The sequence below is a fragment of the Schistocerca serialis genome, chromosome 1, assembly GCF_023864345.2.
Source record: "Schistocerca serialis cubense isolate TAMUIC-IGC-003099 chromosome 1, iqSchSeri2.2, whole genome shotgun sequence".
Classification (NCBI taxonomy): domain Eukaryota; kingdom Metazoa; phylum Arthropoda; class Insecta; order Orthoptera; family Acrididae; genus Schistocerca; species Schistocerca serialis.
Genome location: NC_064638.1, coordinates 871,563,687 through 871,583,356, shown reverse-complemented (window position 1 = coordinate 871,583,356; position 19,670 = coordinate 871,563,687). Strand labels below are relative to the sequence as shown.

The following is a 19,670-nucleotide window of genomic DNA, read 5'->3' as shown; positions in this document are numbered from 1 at the left end:
TGTGGAATTTAAAACAGTTATTTGAGAGGACCGTATTTTTTTGACCGAAATGTTACTGGTAAATCTTATTTACAACTTCTCCGCGATGATTTGTTGGAGCTAATGGAAGATGTTTATTTAGAAACTAGGCAATGAATTTGGTTCCAACAGGACAGAGCAGCTCCCCATTATGCTAAAAATGTGCGGAATGTTTTAAATTTACAGTACCCTGGTCAGTGGGTAGGACGCGGCGGACCAATTCAGTGGCCTCCATGTTCACCAGACCTAACATCTCCTGATTTTTTCTTGTGGGGTTATTTAAAAAATATTGTTTATGAAAGACAGCCCACAGCCCGAAACGATATGGAACAACGCATTCGAAGAGCGAGTGCAGCCATACCACGGGATGTGCTGCTCAAAACTGTGGACAGCTTTTGCAGACAATTGACTTTATGCATTGAAGGAAATGGGGATCATCTTGAACAATTTCTTCAGGGCTAATTTCATTAATTAAGCACCCCAAATTGTGAAAAGCAAGGGGTCTCACACTAATGAAGCACCTCAACATGTGAGAGGCAAAGGAACATCATTCTACTACATCCATGTCGTCATTCCTGGGTAACGCTAAAAGTAGGGTACAGTACATTTTGTACAAAAATAGCTTAATTTGGCATAACAAAAGATTTGGTGCACATTTTATTTTCAATGTGATGCATCTTTCTCGGATAATTCTAAATAAATCAGAGTTCTTAACCAATTTTACTTTTTTCTCAATTTCAGTGCCATCTGTCAATGGTTTAAATAATGTTTCAGACAAAACTTGATTACTTTTTTATGGAGAATCCGAATCTGCAATAAAAAAATGGTGGTTTCCATTTAAGATTTAAAAGTCTCCCCACACCCCACCCAAGGGAGTGGGGGCTGGAGGTCACGTGTAGTATCATTTGGCGTCCCCCTTTGAGCTTACGAACTTGTCTTACACACTATTTTTACCCGATGTATGGTTTTCGAGACAATCTCATCCGAAACTTCAGATGGACCACCCTGTATATGCGATAAAGTAGTTTCTTTTATATGGCGTGAAGTTTCACCTCATCATGGCCCACAAACTACTTATGTCCCCCTTTAGCTCATCTCCCCGACAGGATGGTCCACAGGCTGCTCCTCAGCTGTTACAGTTAAGAGATTCACTTCTGCCCGATGGTTCAGCACTCCAACACAGATGCCCTCTTGTAACTTCCTAAGGGTCCCGACCCCTGCAAATATCCAGGAGGCAATCTTTTGCTTTTATCTCAATGAGGGAGCTCAGCATGTGGTGGACAGCTTCCCTGTTATGAGCTCAAGTGTAGCTAATGCCATCAGCATGGATCCTGTTCTATACCAGATGCAGCAGCATATCCAGTGAGGTGGACGGAACGGCTCCTGACCCAAGCTGTTGGATCCCATCCATAATTACTTTGTGCTGTTCCACAGATTACGCAGCATGGTATCCAGCACATCAAAGCACCTCCATTTGACACGCAGTTTAACAGAAAAGTGGAGCATCTTGTATGGACCTTTAAAATGCAGATGAAGAACTATATGAGGATGCTCCGGTGGAAGTGGCGCTCTTTTTCCTAGTTCTTACATGGCCATCCCTACTAGTGGGAAGAGTCCAGTGGAAAGGCTGCATGGGTGCCAGCCACACACCTCGCTGCACCTCCTGCTGCCAATCCCTTGCCCACCGCCTGTGCCAACGTCACATACTAGGCGCCCTGGCCCCATATCTGGATTTGCGCCTCAGTCATTTTAAGTGCTGGATTCCGGCAGTTGTTCATGAGCCAGTGTTGTCTTCACAACACAGAACGGTTACAGGTTGGAGGCCTGCCACTGGAACTAACTGTGCCTGCAGGTGGGCTACACACCCACTGGCCCTCTTGCACCTCCTTTGCTGTCCACATGTTATATCCTGGTCTCCAACCTCTTCTCTACTTCTTGGTGCAGTTCCTCTCTCTCTGATCTGGCCTACAGCAATGTGTTCCCCTTTGCCTCCCATGCCCTCAGCTGCTGTTTTTTCCAGGCCTTCCTGGGTCACACAGGGCTGGTGGCAGAAGAGTTCTTCCCGCAGGGTGAGCTGCTGAGTGGACCATTGGAGCTGCCCCAGTACATTCCTATTCCTGTCCCCGAGGAGCCGGAGAACTGCATCACTTCCACTCTGGCACCACAGACACTGGCAGATCGCACTGCATGGTGTCTGCCCGTGGTAGAGTCATCATCATAAGAGCTACTTCCAGCTCCATTCTATGGTTACTGCCAATAGAGAGCTTCTGTCTGCATTGCACTCAGTTTAATGCGATGCCCCGGAGGTCATGGACATTGCTTCCTGCGTACCTGACTACAGCACATGGCGTGGGGGAAGGATGCTTGGTTCGCACTGATATCACTATTGCCCCTGAAAGGGTAGAGGACTGCAGTAACCCTCCACGCTACTGCTTGCCACATACTGACGCTTCCAATGCTGCTACCACAATGTCCTGCACAGTGCCGATGTAAGCCGTTACATTTCAACTCACCTGCCACAGGTATGATTGTCATTCTGGACGTTTGTATGTCACCATGTACCCAGATTCAGTACTTTACAATGCTCCATACAAATTATCTGCTTGGGTCGCAGGCACACTAACTAGGAGGATACTAACTACTTGCCACCTTCTATGGTTTTTAAGTTGGCTGTGACTCAGTGTAAGTTACTTGGGATATCTTCAAAAGACATGCTAAGAGCTCTTGGTGAAAAGTTTAACACTTGTTTAGCATGAAAATAAAGTCTCATAAATGCAACTTCAATTGCCAGAGGGATGAAAGGGTTAATCAATATGACACTATGGTGCATCCAAATTTTTATTGAAACACTATGCATGGTGGAAAATATGTTGAATATTTGTATTATGACATATATGAAACAGAATGACTTCATCTCTCCAAGTGAGCAGAAAGAGGTATGCCGTGGGCGACTATTTCAGTTCGCTAACCACATATTATTGTCCATCATTCCCAACCACTTTAATTACAACCCACACATGTCTATAAATCTCAGTACAGGAGTGATAGGATGTCAGGAGACAGCACATAGAAACAAGGGACTTTCCGCACAAGTCTTCTTTGTTACCATATCATTTAAGTCTTGTCTCTGAGACCTAGCAGAATGGCACCACCTTCTCCAGTCTCTGTTTATATAGAATTAGTCCTGGACTTAGTTATTTTCTGGATAAATGCATGATATACACTGAATACACAGAAGGAGTTGGAGTAAATGGATATTTTCACAATGAATATATATTGCATGCTTCAGTGGCCTCAAGATCCCTTGCAATTCTGCAGGAAATATTGTATATTTGTTTCGTAAAATTATCTTGAGGACAAACTCGAGGGAAGCAACAGAGTCCCTAAAAGAATAGTACTGTTTAGACCTGTCTGTGAGCACTACCAAATAGTTGTCATGCACGTTAAACTTTTGTAAAATATTGAGTTAGGGCTTCTTCAGTAATCATGGGAGAAATCAATTCCAACCCTAGCTAAAGAGTCAATGTTTGTTTCACACAAAGAACCACCAGATGATGAAGTGTGTGAATCTTAATGTTGTAATTGATCATGGGAGATTCATAAAAGAAAAAGAAAATCCATGGTAGGGTGAGCAACAGCTGGATATACCAGTTATTCTGTAATGTATTCCTGGCACACCATCAGCAAATGCCAAGAGATTGCATGTAGCACCTCCCCCCCCCCCCCCCTCCCCATCCCCCACCAAGTCAGAGAAATGAGTGCTACTGGAATAGAAAACTAGAGGAACTGATTATGGATACAACTGTAAAAAGAACAAACCACTTAAAAAGTCTATGTTATCAAATGGGACCATATTAGATGAATCTGAGTTATCACCATGTGAGTAAAAAAAGGATACACATTCATTACCTTTGGGGGTGGTCCCGAGTCCCTTCTTGAACTACGGTATGGTGGAGATTGTGGACTCCCAAGTGGTGAAGTCCCCAGAGGTGAACTCAAATCTGATGGTGAGTTCTTACATGGGCTTACCATGCTTATCTGCAAAATGGAGAGAATTACACACTTTTGCATCAGAAGGTTCCGTTTGCTACTCCATTTCATTTTGCAATGAAAAATGATAAACATGTAACTCACAATGCAATACAAATTTAAATACAACTAAATGTAAGAAAACACTCCATGGCATTCAGAAATATCCCATTCACATACTGAATTCAGAAGCTAACAATTTCCTTTGATGTATTTTTCAAAAATTATGTTGCACATTTTCTCTTAAACTAGATTTCCGTACTACTTAACAAATCCTACAAAATCCTAAAATTTTGTAACACTTAGCTTTTTCTTCCATATGTGTTTTTCTTTCCGTGTATTATGCAGAGAAATGAGGGACATTAATAGAAAAATTGAATAATCCACTGATCTAGCCCTGAAATAAAGTCACATATTCCGCTTTAATTTACACTGTGGTATTCGGTTTGGCCACATGGACATAGCAGTAACAACACACACAAGTAAGTACACCGCTAGAGCATAAAACACTGAGAAAACTGTTCAGAAGTTCCATACACAGCCCAAGAACAATGGCTAGCCGAATCCAATGCAATGCAGAGTGTCATGATAGTGGAGTAAAGTTAACATGAGAAAATACAACAACAGAATGAGACAGCATCCACTCCACTCCAGGATTATATCAGGTAGATGGCTTGTCAGTCTCTAGAGGGATGGTGTCCATTAGCTACCCATGCAGACTGCGATGTGGTGCTGCCGTCTATGTTTGATTGCGAAGCCACCTGACGGCCGGACTTGCACTGCTGCATGCTGGTGCAGGGGAATTGAATTGTGATAGTTCATGCTGGTGTGTTGTTGCTTTTTATTATGGTAATGGCCACTGAGGTGCCAGTATTACCACAGTCCTCACTCCTTGGAGGGGTGACTGTCAGATGGTACAATACCAGCATCCCTCTCCCATAGTGTGACGTATCACATGGTACACAGGAAAGCAATATTCATGTTGTGCTGAGCACTGCTGATGGGTGCCCTCAGAGTGGACAGAAGGTCTGTGTTGGTTGCAACTGGAATTTAGGGCAGAAAATGCTCTTGGTGGTGATGACCCCATCGAAGGCGGATGCCTGATGGTGCAATGCCACTCACAAAGGGCGCCAACACCAGAGCTGGATCTGTGTGGACATCAGGTGCCTTGGTGAGTGAAAGCAGGAACTAAATGGGACCCTGAGGCTTGTGTGGAGGGCAGGAGAAAACAGCGAATGAGAGTGTGGTGAGCAAGGACAACTCAGAACAGAAGATGGAGCCAAAAATAGGGACAGTGCCTGTAGGGATGAAGGAGAAGACAAAAATCCAGACCCCAGGAGAGAGGAAAGCTTGAGAGGTGTGCGCGGGCAGTGGAGCCCAGATGGGGGCCCCTGGCACATAGTGTGACAACAAACATGTATGTGGTGTAGGTAGCAGGAGGTGCAACACAATGCATGGCTGGTGCCCCTGCAGCAGCTCAGCAGGGCTCTTCTCATCAATCGGAGTGGACCTGTCAGAACTGGGGAAAAAACTGAGGGCTTCTTCCATATGTGCGTCTCTTATGTACTACTTCATCTCCATTTCGAAAGTCCATATGACACTTTCTGTTTCACTGTTTGTTTGACTGAAGGTGGAATGGATGTGTTCCAACATGGCGGATACCGTTCTGCACACAGAAGTCTTGAAAAGTCTGTGAAATAAACTGTGGGCCATTATCTGTCACCACAGTGCAGGGGAGACCCTCTATGGAGAAGATCTACATGAGGGTCTGCACCGTCGATTCCACTGTCATTGAACAGCAGTTTGTGATTTATAGAAATACAGATAGGCACTTATGACAATCACTCAATATCCATCCATCCAAAAAGGGGCTCATTGCAAAATCCAGATGGACATGCTCAAATGGCTGTGAAGATCCAAGCCACAGCAATTAATGTTGCCATGGCATTGCCTCATGGCCTGCATGCCCAGACAAGTAGTGATTAAATGTTCAATCTCACAAGAATGTCTCATCTGAGAGACAGCTGAATGACCACCCGTAGCACTATTGTCGACAAGAGTCGGTCAACGGCACAGCACAAAATAATTGGAGATAGGATCTGATACTTGAGCAGGAGGCCTTTCCAACGATCCCCCATGGACCTCTTCAGGGGACACCTCCTTGGCGAAGCACTGTCAGTGCAGGTGGAGGCTTGCATATTCACATGAAGCTGAGGGCTATGCTGAACGTAGAGGACCTACTGCCGGAAAGGTCTTAGCTGAGGGCTCAGACTAAGAGCGTCCCACAATGTCCTGTCTTCCTTATCCGCTCCTAGTCCTTACCCAACCCAAGGTGGGATGGGATCCATGCTGAGGGGTGCGTGGCACATGGGAAGATGTGTCGCAAACAGAGCTGCAGTGATACCAGGCGACCTCCCTGAGTAAGTAGCCTTACACCATGTGGTTTTTCCGTGGTCAGGACCGTTTGAATGCATTCCCACTACTGAATCAGGGTCTAGACCTGAGCGAGAAGTGGAAACTGTAACTATGAAATTGGACCAGATCAAGATTAAAGCCTTGTCTGGGGCCCAGAGGAGGAAACTTCTCAGGGAACAGAAACAAAAGGAAGGAAAAGAATGGCTTCCCAAACAAAAGTGAAGGGAATTAAAAGGGAATGAGACCAAGACCTCAAGAAAAAACTGTCTCAGGTTGAAAGGGATATGCAGACTCCCACAACGTCGAAGACGGGTAACAAGAGGATAAGGGAGGAATCTAAGATTCCCTCCTCCCAGGATAAGCGAGTCCAGAAAAAGCCAAGGCAAGAAATAGGGAAACAGACCTATAGTACTGCAGTCTTGGTTTTTAGGATGGCAGTTATCCAAGAAGGCTATCCACTGGTAAGCATAACTTCGCAGCAGGAGCAGCTCGTGCAGATGACCCTCTTCGAAAAGATTAGGAGGGGTGGGGTGGGGGCGACACTGGTCCACGACCCAATTTCAGGAGGGTCTGTCTAGATCGCAGAGCCCTCATTTTTGTCTGTGAGGGGGTGCATACAGTGGAATGTCTCAAGGACAAGATGTCCATGATATCCCCATGGGAGGATGCGATGCTGCAGGTCAAGACTGCAGCTGAGCTTCTTAAGACCTCAAAGGTATCAATATCGGTACCAAAGATCCTTAAGGATGTCTCTCCAAAAACTCTGTTCGAGAAAATAGGGCTCCAGAACTCAAAAGTCTCGACAGAGGATTGGAGAGTAATCAACCAGACGGCTGTAATGGAAGGAAAAACCCTGGTGCTGGAGGTCGGAGAGAAGTAGCTGAAATTGTTTTTAGAGTTCTCACAGGTTGCCATCAGGGTTATCAAAGGCCTCAAAAGCAATGATGGCAGCAAGATAGAGACTTGAGGTGCTGCAGATTAATCTGCAGTACAGTAAAGGGGCCATGCTGCCCTGAGATGTCACCTGGAGAGACAGGAAGTGGACATGACCCTGACAAGAACCCTACTTATATAAAGAGGGTGTATCGGGCCTCGGTGGCACTGGAGTTAAGCTGATTTCTGCTAGAAATCTAAGAAACTCCAGAACATGCACTTATGTCAGAAATGGAATTCTTTCATGCCAATGATGGATTTCTGTTGCAGGGACCTGGTGACCATCAGGATGCAGCAACATGAGGAAGGTATCACAAAGGAAATTGTTTTGGCCTCAGCATACCTTCCTTACGAAGGTAGTTCTCCACCTCCTTTGGAAGTGAGGAGACTGACAGAAGCTTGCCATCGGCAAAGTGACCAGCTGTTGGCTGGATGTGATGCCAGTGCCCACAATCTAGTTTGTAGCAGCAATGACACCAACAGTAGAGGTGACTTGCCACCAACAGTAGAGGTGAGTACCTTCTTGAATTCCTCTTGTCTAACAGCTTGGAGGTCCTGAATAGGGGTGACAAACCTACATTCAGGAACAGCAGAATGGAAGAAGTAACTGACATTACCTTTGTTTCCATGATGATGGGCAGCTATGTCAAACAATGGCATGTGGCATTAGAGCCATCCTCACTGGACCACATGTATATTAAATTCAAGGCTGAAATTGGAATTAAGACTGACCACGGCCAGTAGGAATCCCAGGAAAATAGACTGGGAGACATACAGGAGGGACCTTGACTTAAGGTTATCAGAAATTAAAACCACAATAAGGAAACCAGTAGCGTTTGAGGAAGTGGCACAGGCTGTAACCTCTGCCATGGTGACCTCATACCAAGACAACTGCTCAATCACCAAGAAGTGCACAAACAGGAGTGTGTCTTGGTGGAACAACAACTTCGAAGCGCAAAGAAGACAGGTACGAAGACTGTTTAACCTTGTGAGACGTAAAGGACAATGGGCAAAATATCGTGAGGCCCTTGTCAACTACAACCTTGCCACTAAACAAACAAAGGAGGCATCCTGGAAGGCATTCTGTGAGGAAGTGTAGGGCACAACTGATCAAGCCAGACTTCATGAAATCCTTGCTAGAGTACCAACTAATCCAGGAGATACGTTAAGGGTGGAGGATGGGGAATATACAACGACAGCACATGAGGCACTGGAATTGCTCCTCACAACTCACTTCCCTCAATATGCTCTGGCAGATAACATAGGCCAGAATGCAATCCCTGAGAGACAATGGTTCTCAGACATTCGAAGAGAGGACTGGGAATTGGCCAAGGAGTGTGTTGACTTAAGTAAAATCCAATGGGCAGTGAGAACATTCCAACCATTTAAGTCACCTGGCCCAGATGGCATCTTTCCAGCTCTCCTGCAACAAGCAGGAGAGAACCTTATAAGAGTCCTATGCAGGTTATTCACAGTTAGCCTAGCAGCAGGAAACATTCCCAATGCCAAGGACATGAGAACAATCAGCCAGTCCTCCTTCACTCTTAAAACATTGGAAAAACTGGTTAATGTACATGTTTGGGAGAGGAGGCTAACTAGGCTCCTCTACATTCAAACCAACATGCAAATCAACAACGTAAATCATGCGAGGCAGCTCTCCACAAATTCATTGGGAAGGTGGAGAAAGCACTTCACTTTCAGGAAATGGCACTCTGCATCTTTCTGGACATCAAGGGGGCTTTTAGTAGCACAACCTTCGATTCCATGGTTAGGGCAGCAGAGGTGCATAACCTAGGGACCACTATATGTAGGTGGACTAGGGTCATGCTTAGTGGAAGGAAGGTAGAGGCCACCAAGATAAATAAAAAGATGGTAATTAACACCACTAGAGGTTGTCCCCACGGAGGAGTTTTGTCCCCTTTATTGTGAAATCTAGTGGTGAACGAACTCATTGAGGGAACTAAATTCCACACAATGCTTTTGCGAAGTATACGCAGATGACGTCGTCATAGAAAATACCTGTGAAGGGGATAGTGAAATATCTAGGGGTAACCTTGGATGAGAAGCTAACATGGACCCCTCACATTAAGAGCAACAACTCCAAGGCGAAAGGTAGCCTAGTGAGTACCAGAAGAGCTTGTGGCAAAAACTGGGTCCTAAGCCCCAGAGGTATGCACTGGGTATACACCACAGTGGTTAGACCTAGGATCTCCTACAGGACTGTAGTGCGGTGGAAGAAAGTAGGACAGCAGGTTGTAGCTAAAGAGCTTGCTAAGCTGCAGAGACTGGCTTGCTTAGCCATAACAGGTGGAATTAGAAACACACCAACCACTGGGATGGAAACCATGCTGGACATGCATTCACTACACCTCTGGGTCAAGATGAAAGCAGCAACAGGTACAATACAGACTCAAAACTGGTAAAAACTATATCTCATTGGGATATCCAGTCACACACTAAGATAGTGAGTGAGGTAAATACAGGAATGGTTCGGGAAATGCCAGCTTATTATATAATAACTCCCAACTGCTTCAACCAACCTTACAATATGATAATTGGAAACAGGGAGCAGTGGGAAAAAACAGTTCAACACAGTGCAGGGAACACTATCTGGTTCACTGGTGTGTCAAAATCAGACGAAGGTGCTGGGGCGGGGTGTACGAGGTTCTGCCAAGACTGGAGGGCACCATCTATCTAAGAAAACTGGTCTCAGTATTCCAAGCCGAAATCACTGCAGTCAGGGAGTGTGTACGTGTGTGTGGAGGAGAATGTGTGTAGGTGCTACAAGGACTGAAGCATCTACAGCTACTCAGACAGCCCTGAAATCATTGGCAGCTCCTGCAACAAGATGTAAGATTGTTGCAGAATGTCACAGGGTTCTCGTGGAGCTAGGGGGAAGCAATAGGGTAAACTTAGTGTGGGTCCCTGGCCACTCAGGCATCGGTAGAAATGAACAAACTGACAGATTGGTCAGGATGGGGGCAAAGAATCCATTTATTGGACCGGAACCTGTCCTGAAAATCACCAAGGCTATGATCAAACTAGAACTATGGAACTGGCTCAGAAGACAGCACATATAATACTAGACCAAGGTCTATAAATAAAAACATGGTAAGGTAATGATGCCAAAGCCATGTTTTAAAAGAAGCTCTGTAATCCTGGGCTTGAACAAGAAAGAGATTAAACTCATGGTTGGACTGATGACCAGCCATGAGAATTTCAAAAAACACCTGAAAACAATGGGTATAACAGAAGAAGATCCTAAATGCAGGATCTGTGATGAGAGTAAAGAAACTGCATCAGTAGTGGAAATGGAGAGATATAAAAAGACTGGGTGTGATGTTGGAATGACGGCTATGTGGTGCTGGGATGAGAACAGGGAAAGGGCTGTATGGGTGAGGATAGTGACTAATGAAAGTTGTGGCCAGTAGGGTTGCGGGAACGTAAGATGTATTGCAGGACAAGTTCCCACCCGCGCAGTTCAAAAAAGCTGGTGTTGGTGGGAAGGATCCATACAGCACAGGCTGTGAAGCAGTGATTGAAATGAAGGATGCCATGTTTGGCAGCATGTTCAGTAACAGGGTGGTCCACTTGTTTCTTGGCCACAGTTTGTCAGTGGCCATTCATGTGGACAGACAGCCCGTTGAGTGTCATGCTACACAGAATGCAGCACAGTGGTTGCAGCTTAGCTTGTATATCACATAACTGGTTTCACATGTAGCCCTGCCTTTGATGGGATAGGTGATGTTAGTGACCGGACTGGAGTAGGTGGTTGTGGGAGGACATGTGGAACAGGTCTTGCATCTAGGTCTGTTACAGGGATATGAGCCATGAGGTAAGCAATTGGGAGCAAGGGTTGTGTAAGAATGGATGAGTATATTGTGTAGGTTCGGTGGACGGTGGAATACCACTGTGGGAGGGGTGGGAAGAATAGTGGGCAGGACATTTCTTATTTCAAGGCATTCAGTTGCTCCAGTCCTGGGTGGTACTGAGTTACGAGGGGAATGCTCCTCTGTGGCCAGGTGGTGTGACTTTGGGGGGTGGTGGGAGACTGGAAAGATAAGGCATGGGAGATCTGACCACCTCTCCACAGTTCCTGTCCCTTTACCATGCAGTGCCCTGCTTGTCACTATTGATATCACCTCTCTTTACACTAACATTCCTAAGGCCCATGGCCTTACTGCTATTGAACATTACCTTTCCCAACACCCGGCAGATTCCAGAGCAACAACCTCCTTCCTAGTCACCATGACCCACTATAACCTCACCCACAATTACTTCTGCTTTGAACGCATTACCTACAAACAAATCTGGGGTATGACTATGGGCACCCGCATGGCACCATCCTATGCCCACCAATTCATGGACCATCTAGAGGAATCCTTCCTAAAAACCCAGAATCCTAAACACCTCAGCTGGTTCAGATTCACTGATGATATCTTCACTATCTGGATTGAGGGTGAGAACACCCTACTCACATTCCTCCAGAACCTTAACAACTTCTTCTCCATTTGCTTCACTTGGTCCTCTCAATCCAACAAGCCACCTTCCCAGATGTTGACGTCCACCTTAAAGATGGCTACATCAGTACCTCCGTCCATATAAAACCTACTAACCACCAGCAGTACCTCCACTTCAGCAGCTGCCACCCGTTCCGTAACAAGACGTCCCTTCCGCACAGTCTAGCCACCCATGGTCGTCCTATCTGCAGTGGCGAGCAGTCCCTCTCAAATATACCAAGGGTCTCACCGAAGCCTTCACTGACTCTAATTATCCTCCCAATCTTGTATAAAAACAAATCTCCCATGGCTTATCTTTCAAGTCTCCCACCATCTTCCAAAGTCCCACCATCCAGCCACAGAGGAGAATTTCCGTTGTAACTCATTACCACCCAGGACTGGAGCAACTGAATTACATTCTCCACCGGGGTTTCGATTACCTCTCATCATGCCCTGAAATGAGAATTGTCCTGCCCACTATTCTTCCCACCCCTCCCACAGTGGTGTTCCGCCGTCCACCGAACCCACACAACATACTCATCCATCCTTACACAACACTGCTCACAATCCCTGACATCATGGCTCATACCCCCGTAATAGACCTAGATGTGAGACCTGTTCCATACATCCTCCCACAACCACCTACTCCAGTCCCGTCACTAACATCACCTTTCCCATCACAGGCAGGGCTACGTGTGAAACCAGTCATGTGATCTACAAGCTACGCTGCAACCATTGTGCTGCATTCTATGTAGGCATGACAACCAACAAGCTGTCTGTCTGCATGAATGGGCATCCACAAACTGTAGCCAAGAAACAAGTGGACCACCCGGTTGCTGAGCACACTGCCCAACACAACCTTCTTTATTTCAATGACTGCTTCACAGCCTGTGCTGGGATCCTTCCCACAAACACCGGCTTTTCTTATATGCGCAGGTGGGAACTTTCCCTGTGATACATCCTACATTCCCACAACCCTCTAGGCCTCAACCTTTGTTAGTTACTGTCGTCACCCATCCAGCCCCTTCCCTGTTCCCATCTCAGCACTGCACTGCACAGCCATCTTTCCACCATCACACCCAGTCTTTTTATTTCTCTCCTTTTATGCTAGTCTCCCCCCCCCTCCCCCCCCAAATCTCTCCCCTGCCCTCTGTCTATCCTGCTGCACTCCACTGTCTGCTACCCCCACCATACATCCCTTCCCCTCCATGCCCCAGTTTCCTCCCTTGCCCCCCCACCCAGTTGCCAAACCCCTCCTGCATTGGTGCTGCTGCCCGCAGTGTGGTTGCTGTTGCCTGAGACTGCAGCTGTGTGTGTGAATTGGTGTCTGTCTGTCTATTGTTCACAAAGGCTTTACTTACAAGAGTCTTTTTCTTGTGCAACTCAGTATCTCCGCTATATAGTGAGTAGCAACTTTCCTTTTCATAATAAAGTTCTCCCTTTAGTTGGTTATGAAATGCAAGTGACAATGACCTGGCTCTGAAGAAATGAGTCTGTGCTGTGGGTTTAAGATGAATGTGCACTGTAAAATCTCTGGCCTTGCCTGCCTATGCATAAAAATGTCTGAAAATTCTCTGCAAAGTCCATCTAATTACTTATATGGCACAAGACTGGAAATAGGGTTAGCGAAATTTGCGATTGTGAACCCAAACACCTTAAAAGTATAGAAGCCAAACAAATTTTCTGTAAAAGCTCTGTCCATCACACAGAAAGTCAGTGTGTGGACCATCACCCTGTATGCTATCTTCACCATAAACCGTCCAAGATCAGGGATTTGCTGTCTGTTATAGCTGATACATGAGGTAGCAGATGACAACAGGGAGCCAACACATAGATAAATATTAGAATTAATAAGCATGGCTGCCATGCCTGTATCCACTTGTAACTGTAGTGGTGTCCTGTTAATATACACAATGATGAACAGCTCATTGGAAACAGTTGCAAGCCTGTTACATGCATGGCTAATCACACCAATGTACATAAATCGAGAGGCATGGCGTACTGCTGCAATTTGTCCTTTCTTCCTACAATGGTGGTAAGAAGACCAATGCTTACATCAGGCCAACTGGTCATGTTACACAAAAGAAGCGGAGCAAGAAGGCAGGGGCTGATGGGAACCAATCTACCCGAGACATGTTTAAGTGGAGCATGTGGCTGGGTGTGCTGCACTGTCGCAATGTCCACTTCCGAAGATCTGCTGGAACGTAAGTGCATATCATTGCCTAAGCTGACAGCGGTCACATCCACCCAGGAATCCAACTGATGGCCCACCCACGGTTGAAGCCTTGCTAATGGACCAGTCAATACACTGTCCAACATGCCCGTGCACTCCTGCTGTTGCAATTCAAGAAGTTTCTTGCTTTCCAGCTGTTGCCATAGTAAGCTTTGAACCACTATCTCCATGGACGGGCCTGTTGACATCGTCAATTAGTGAAAAGAAAAAAAACATGTGAATGTTCAACTGAGCTCATCGCTGCTTGTGTAGTAACATCACACACGGATAAGTACGCACTTATAGCATAAGCCATTTTCATGAGAAAACAGTTTTGAAGTCCCACACACATTAAAAAAATAATGCCAGCCCACATACAACACAACGCGGAGAGTCCCAAAAGCACAGTAAAGTTAACACAAGAAAACACAATATCAGAATGATGCTGAGTGCACTCCATTCCGAAATTACATCAGATAGATTGCTTGTCAGTCTCTCAAGATGGCTCTGTCCCATCAGCTGTGCATGCCGACCCTGAAGCAGTGCTAATTTCAATATTTGATTGTGCTGCTACTTGGTGGCCAGAACTGCACTGCAATGGGCAAGTTGAACCATGATGGTTTGTTCCAGTGCCTCGCATCAAGTTATGGTAGCAGCCATAGAGGTCCCGTTACGATACGAGATGTAGCAAATTGTTATTATAGATACTATGGAAAGATTTTGATCCTCATCGAAACCTCTCTCTGTTCTGCTTCAATTGATGTTGAATATAAAACTTTCCTCAGTTTCTGATTCCACTGGATTCTAATCAACATTTGTTCTGAAAGAGCTCCATGAAAAGCAATATCTCAGTATTAATACAGGGTGGGGGCAAGTGAAAGTGTCCCAGAGAACAGAGTTCCAGTGTACAAAGAAACACAGCAGAGGAAAGGAAATACAGTACTAATCTGACTACAGCGGATGTTGAAAGTGCCGACCATTCATCTCTCGTCACGTTTGGGCACTGGTCAGCAAGCTCCTGAAGGCGGAAATGTTTTGCTGCACTTCCTGAATACTATGATGGTTGTTGTGATACACCTTAGACTTGAGGCCTCCCCACAAAAAGTAACTGCACTCTGATAGATCGGGTGACCTTTGTGGCCTATTAGGGACATGACCAGACTGACCTCAGCTAACAACTCTGTCAGGCGTGAAGATTGTGTAACTGTGCTCCACGGTTCGACAGTTGTGTGAGCAGTTGCTCCATCCTGTTGGAAGTAACTGCACATCTTTTCCTCCTCCGTTAATGCTGCCACAAATGGTTTCAAAAAGTTGACAATGTAACGTGCTGAAGTCAGAGTCTAATGAGAGAAGATCGGACCAATAATGCAGTGTGCAGACACTGCACACCAAACCAAAACCTTATGATCACGCAATGGTGTTTGTGAAAGTTGTGCGGATTCTCCACTGCCCAGAACCTGTGATTCTGTGAGTTGACATAACAACTCCAGTGAAACCAGGCTTCATCAGACATAAAGAACAGATCCATCTCCAAACCATTTATTGTTATCTCAGTCAATAGCCACTCACAAAACTGAAGGTGCTGAGTAGCATCTGCTGGTTTTAGCACATGAACAACAGATGCTCAGTAGGGATGCATGTGCAGGTCCAGGTTGAGTATTCGTCCGCATGATCAACGTGATATACAGGTCTCTGGCGACAGGCATTGAGTTGATTTGGTAGGGCTCTGAAGCAGTATGTGGTGAATCACAGCCACATTTTTTGGTTGGGGGCATGTTTCAGAGAGTTTGTTCCAAACATATCCTGTCCAACGCCATTTTTGGAATAAGCACTATATGGCGCTCTTTTCTGGCATATTGACAACATTAAATTCTCGTCAAACAACTGACCACACTGTTTCCATGACTCTGTCGCCACATAACTTTCCACGATGAACACCTGCTGGTCCACTCTGAGTACCATCACCTCCTTTGCACTGCTCCACTCAAACTGACACAGCCTGCACAATGCTCTGAACCAGTGCGGGTCACGAGATGGGCGTATACGTGATGTGCGCATCACGGGGTGTGGTTATATGCATACAATCGTGTCCAGTTGTATCCACTTGTCCAGGTCACTTTTATTTGCCCCATCCTGTATATTGTTTAAGGAGCAAAGATAACAATTCACTGAATCATAGAGGTGCTGATTTCTCAAAGGCACATAAACAAGTCTGAGAACTTGACTAGCTTTTGAACAAATCCTTTTTGAAATCTACAGTGCACACACTTGCACATTCCACCCCCCTCGCCTCCCACACACTCCTGTATGAGATTCCTTAAACTGTCAAATGGTTTGATAATTTCTTGACTGGTTATGGTCCACAGGCTGTGTGTCTGTATAAAATTGAAAGTTAGCTGAATAATACTGTGCCTGAGCTAGTGTAAGCACTTGTGGAGCTGTGCACTCCATGAAGCTGCAGCAGGTCATGAGCAGCTAGCATTAAGGACATTAGATCCGCAAGCAATACAGAGGAATGAGATGACCTAGTCCATCTTTGACATGATCTAGTCCATCTTTGACAATACTATAGCTGTAGTTTCAAGAAAGGCAATAGAAGACTTAATGAGACATTCAACTGTATGACATCGAGCTGCAATCCCTAACAGTCAACACTTCATACAGATAGACAACCGAGTTCGGGAACCACTGAAAGAAATGATCTTCAAATCTGTCCCTCACTAGAGTCAGCGACTACAGAAATGTGGATTATGAATGGAAAGATGGGTCGTAGAATCAATTGCTGATGTGCCATCCTCAATCCAGGGAATTCAACGTATAATTGCTCTTGACCAGGGAAGTTTTGGGGTAGATCCAGTAGTGGAAGCAACTGACGATATTTTAAACATGTTAGTTCCACAAGGAAATGATGAACCTAATGAACAACATGACAAGTGTAGCAAGAGTAGTCCTATAAACAATAGTACTAGTAGTTGCACAAATGGCTAAACTGTCAATACCAGTTTTGTATAAGTGGAATAGTAGTTTTTTTCCTTTTCTTTCGTGCTGTTAATATGTAATAAGTATTAATAATTATTACATAAATCTGTTATTATATGCAAATAGATGGGCTGTATAGCCTATTAAGAAAATAGGCTGTAATTGTGAAGAATAAACAAATTTTAAAAAATGAAGACAAAACTGTTGATTCTTTATGAATCTAATATGATAGCATTCATACAATGTCAAAAATTCTCATAGGAAATATTACTAGAAATATATCACTTTAAAGGAGATACTTCCTGGTATATTAAAACTACATGCCAGATCAGTTTCAAATCAAACCCTTCCCCATTTGCTGCCTCGGCTATCTCATGATCTGTCCCACAAGTGCATAATTTGTCCAGGTATCACTTCTGAGAGAAATGGTTTCATGGGGACAGACTGTGGCCAATCCACCAGAACCAGCTTTTCAGCTCATAGTAGAGTGTATGCAGATATTCAACTATGAAATAGGAACTGCATGTCCAATTGGGATTCAAATCCAGACCCCTAACTTTCTTGAACAATGCCCTTACCATATGAATTATGCCACTTGCCAAACAGTAAGGCACAGCTAGTGGTAGGCTAAAGTTTTGGGCCACATCATGTAAAATGTGTGAATAGCTCGGTTTAATAATAGCTCTATTTATTCATGGGTCTCGACACAAATGCTGGCCTTGTTCTCATCTTTAGTCTCCAAAAGACTTTCGTACCAGTGTACAATCCTCTACACAATGGATTTGGAAAGTTATTTTCAAATTTTTAATCAAGTTTTTTCCCCCTAAGATATGCCTCAGATCATATTAGCTTTACAACAAATGCACCATAGTTTTTGAAATGACAAAGATCCTGAACATGTAAAATTTCCTTTTTGAAAATAATAATAATAATAATAATAGTATGCTTGCTAAAAGTATTTCTTCCCTTTTTATGCTTATCATACACACAGTGTTCACAAAAGTGATCATTCCCCGACTAAACTAGCGAAATGAAGCACACATTTATGTATATGGTTTTTTCAGCACTAAAAATCATTGAAATATCTTTAGCAAATCTCCCCTCAAAAAAGGACTGGTAATTACTTCCTCATTCCACAATCAATGCTCTTTGATACCGCAGCAACAACATAGAAAGTCTGTATAAAGTGCTGGCAAGCAGAGCAATGCAGCATACAAGTAAAATGCTCAACCATTTGACGAGTGGTAAATAAGTGGAAACACAATGAAAATCACACTGTGGTCACCCACTTCTGATTCCTTGACATTCAAGATGACTGCTCAATTCAGCCTATTACCATTTCCTTCTCGCATAAATTTCAAAATTTCATCTCATTCTTAATGAAAGGAGGAAACAAAGATGATGACATTGAAGAAGAAATAAAGGTAGTTCATGTGTTTCAATCCTATGACTTGTGCAACTTGAAACTGAAACTATAAAGCCTGTTCTGTCTTAGTTAATTTGAATGCATTAATTTTTTCCAATGATGAAATTGACTATTCTAAATAGACAACAGATGCATAATGCTGTAATCAAAGTAAACTGGACAATGTGACCTCGTCACTGGAAAGAGAAACTGGTAACAAAGAATATATCCTATATGCACCACTCAAAACAGTTAGAAGGACAAGAATTTTATCAAGTGTGCCTTGTACGTAGCCTGTGATTAAGACATATACTGTTGCTTTTAGTCTCAATGCCCATTTTAATTATGAGAACAATCCTCCACAATTCATTTGAAAGTTATGGCTTAGTGGCAATATTCAAAGTATCATGCTGTAAGAGTGAAATGGATGAGTAATGTCTTTCACTCTACCATCTAGTTAGTGTAAGTAATGAGAGCATCTCTACACTCTTTCTGTACATTTCATCAGACACTGTGACACATCTAACTGATGCAGAATGTGTTCAGGCAGTGTAACTACTGCAGGAAGGTTGGACTATTCACACAGTGTCTACACAGTTTAATGTGGCTTCATTGTTCTTGGGAGGGTTTGGTAACAATTTTGTCAAACTAGCACATACACAAAAAAGCCAGGGCAAGGGAGACAATGCAAAACATCCACCAGAGATGATTGACATGTGGTTAATTGTTCTCTTCACTGGCGCACTGTGACAGCCAGGAACCTACAAAATGATCTAAGAGCAGCAACTGGTTGTAGTGTGAGTGATCAAACAATATAAAACGGACTCCGGGAGGCGCATTTAAGGCCAAGACGATCTCCTCACATCCCTCGATTAACTGCTTTGACAAATGAGGGATCGATTCTGATCTGCTGAGGAACATAGAAACAGGCAGATGCGTCACCTGTGCAATGTACTCTTTACAAATGAGTCTAACATGAGGCGACAGTAGTACACATGTATATCGCCATCTTGTTGAATGTTATAATGAAGCAGTAGTTCAGGAAATGGACATCTGGCTGCAGCTTAGTCATGGTGTGGGGTGGCATCACAATTGATGGCCCATAGGACCTTCAGATACTCAGAGGTCAACTTAAGCTCAAGTTACATCAATGAGATTGTACCGGATCATGTTATGTCCA

The 19,670-nt window shown here is 44.4% G+C and overlaps 1 protein-coding gene across 2 annotated transcripts in view; it reads right to left on the bottom strand.

Annotated features, from left to right (window-relative positions):
- Nucleotides 1-19,670, bottom strand: part of LOC126486030 (MLX-interacting protein) — a 452,104-nt gene that overhangs the window by 112,385 nt on the left and 320,049 nt on the right. For both annotated transcript variants that reach the window (XM_050108920.1, XM_050108919.1), the window contains exon 11: nt 3,928-4,056. In XM_050108920.1, coding sequence (XP_049964877.1) covers nt 3,928-4,056 — 129 coding nt within the window. The remainder of the gene's footprint in view (nt 1-3,927; nt 4,057-19,670) is intronic.